This window comes from Parus major, chromosome 2 (assembly GCF_001522545.3).
Source record: "Parus major isolate Abel chromosome 2, Parus_major1.1, whole genome shotgun sequence".
In the NCBI taxonomy this organism is placed as follows: domain Eukaryota; kingdom Metazoa; phylum Chordata; class Aves; order Passeriformes; family Paridae; genus Parus; species Parus major.
This window is the reverse complement of record NC_031769.1, coordinates 145,627,628-145,629,406: the sequence shown is the minus strand read 5'-3', so window position 1 is coordinate 145,629,406 and position 1,779 is coordinate 145,627,628. Positions and strand designations below refer to the sequence as shown.

General features: G+C 46.6%; 1 protein-coding gene across 1 annotated transcript; it reads left to right on the top strand.

The window, feature by feature from the left end:
• The first annotated feature begins 620 nt into the window (after nt 1-620).
• On the top strand, nt 621-1,421 carry LOC107214870 (leucine-rich repeat protein lrrA-like). The gene has a single exon (XM_015650633.3). The coding sequence runs from the start codon at nt 621-623 to the stop codon at nt 1,419-1,421; it is 801 nt and encodes a 266-aa protein (XP_015506119.1).
• Nucleotides 1,422-1,779: the final 358 nt, after the last annotated feature.

Below are 1,779 nucleotides of genomic sequence, written 5' to 3'. Positions count from 1 at the left end.
TGAGGACCTTCAGATTTCAAAACTGATCCTTTATTGTGTTTGCCAAATATTAAAGGCACAGACTGACCTGATGACAGGTCATGTTCATGGTTCCCAGTCCACCAGTTCTTACTCTGTCTTCTTCTTGTGCAATTTACTATGTTCTTGTCCCATTCACCATGTTCTTGTCCCATTTACCACGTGCCTTATCTACTCTGCCTTGCTTCTTCCATTGCAAGCCCAATCAATGTGAATTCTTCAGGCAAAGGCAACCTTGATGCTTCCAGAAGGAGAGAGTTACACACAAGCAGAGATTTGAACACATCTGCTGAAAAGCAGAGGCAGTTTTCTGTCTGACCACTGCTCACTGGTTGCAGCTGGGAGAGGCCATGTCACAGCCCAGGAGCTGGGTTTGTGTGCTGTGCAGAGCAGGAGGGGAAACACCTGATTGTGTGAGAATACCAAATGTTTACTCAGTGGGATGTATCTGAGCAACTCAGACACTCTGCATGTGTGTTGGTAACGTGTCCAGCAGAGCACAAAGCTGACAGAGAACCTCAATCCACCAAAACCCTCAGAGGTGGTGCATGCAAGTAATTGAGTGACACTCTCTGTTCAACCAGCCACTGTTCTGGTGGGATATGGTTGCAGTCACCTCTCCCAGACGTCCTTGTCCAGGTCCTGATCCACTCTGGAGGTACCTTACAGAGCACGATTCAAAATATGAAGGGAAGAAGAAACTCAAGATTTCTGGCAGAGAGCTGCTGTCAGTCCCCATACAGGTCTTTGGCTTGGACCAGCTGCAGGTGCTGGAGATGAGCCCAGAACAAGAGAGCTGCCTGAGGTACAGGATGGAGCTCCTTCCCCAGGAGATCGGCCATCTGAGGAACCTCACCTGCCTCTATGTGGACTCCAACAAATTGAAGAAAATCCCTACTGAAATTGGCACTTTGAGTTGCTTGGAGAGGCTCACTCTGAGCAACAACAGCCTGAGCTTGCTGCCCACAGAGATGGGGGCACTCCAAAGGTTGCACAGCCTCCACCTTGCCAACAACAGCCTCACTGAGTTGCCTGCACCCCTCTGCCAGCTGAGGAGCCTCGCCTTTCTGGATGTGAGTGACAATAAAATAGATACCATCCCCTCCAGCATTCGGCATCTGCAGAAACTGGAAATGTTGCTATTGCTCTTTAACTCACTGGAGAGCCTTCCTGAGGATGTCTGCCTTCTAAGGAATCTGCACACGCTTTGGTTGGGAAACAACCATCTATGGTCCCTTCCAGCAACCTCTGGGGAGCTGGTGAACCTGGACTGGGGATACAACTACTGCTCACGCAGTTTTGAGGGGAATCCACTGGAGAGTCCTCCCCCTGAAGTTTGCAGCAGAGGCCCTGAAGGGATCAGAGACTATTTCTCATCACTTTGTAGAATTTGGAGAGATTAAACCACTAGTGTCAGTCATCTTGAAATGACTGTAATGGATTTATCCTGTGCAAATCATCTGCACAACCAAAATGTGTTTCAGACAGAAAGGTCTGGTGAAATCACTCTATGGAGCTCAAAAGTTTCCTCTCCGCTGTAAGATGATTTCTCTGGCAGTCTTTTTTTTTATTTATTTATTTTTAAACTAGTATTGAACAGTGGTGTACACCTTTCAAAAACTCATCCAGGGACAACTGTAATATTTTTTTAAACTTATAGTTGCATAGATTTATCTCAGGAAATGTTGCAGACAAATACCCAGTCTGAGAAAATAAGCAGGTCTGAAAGGATAGAGTCAGGTAAACAACTGGTATGTAAAT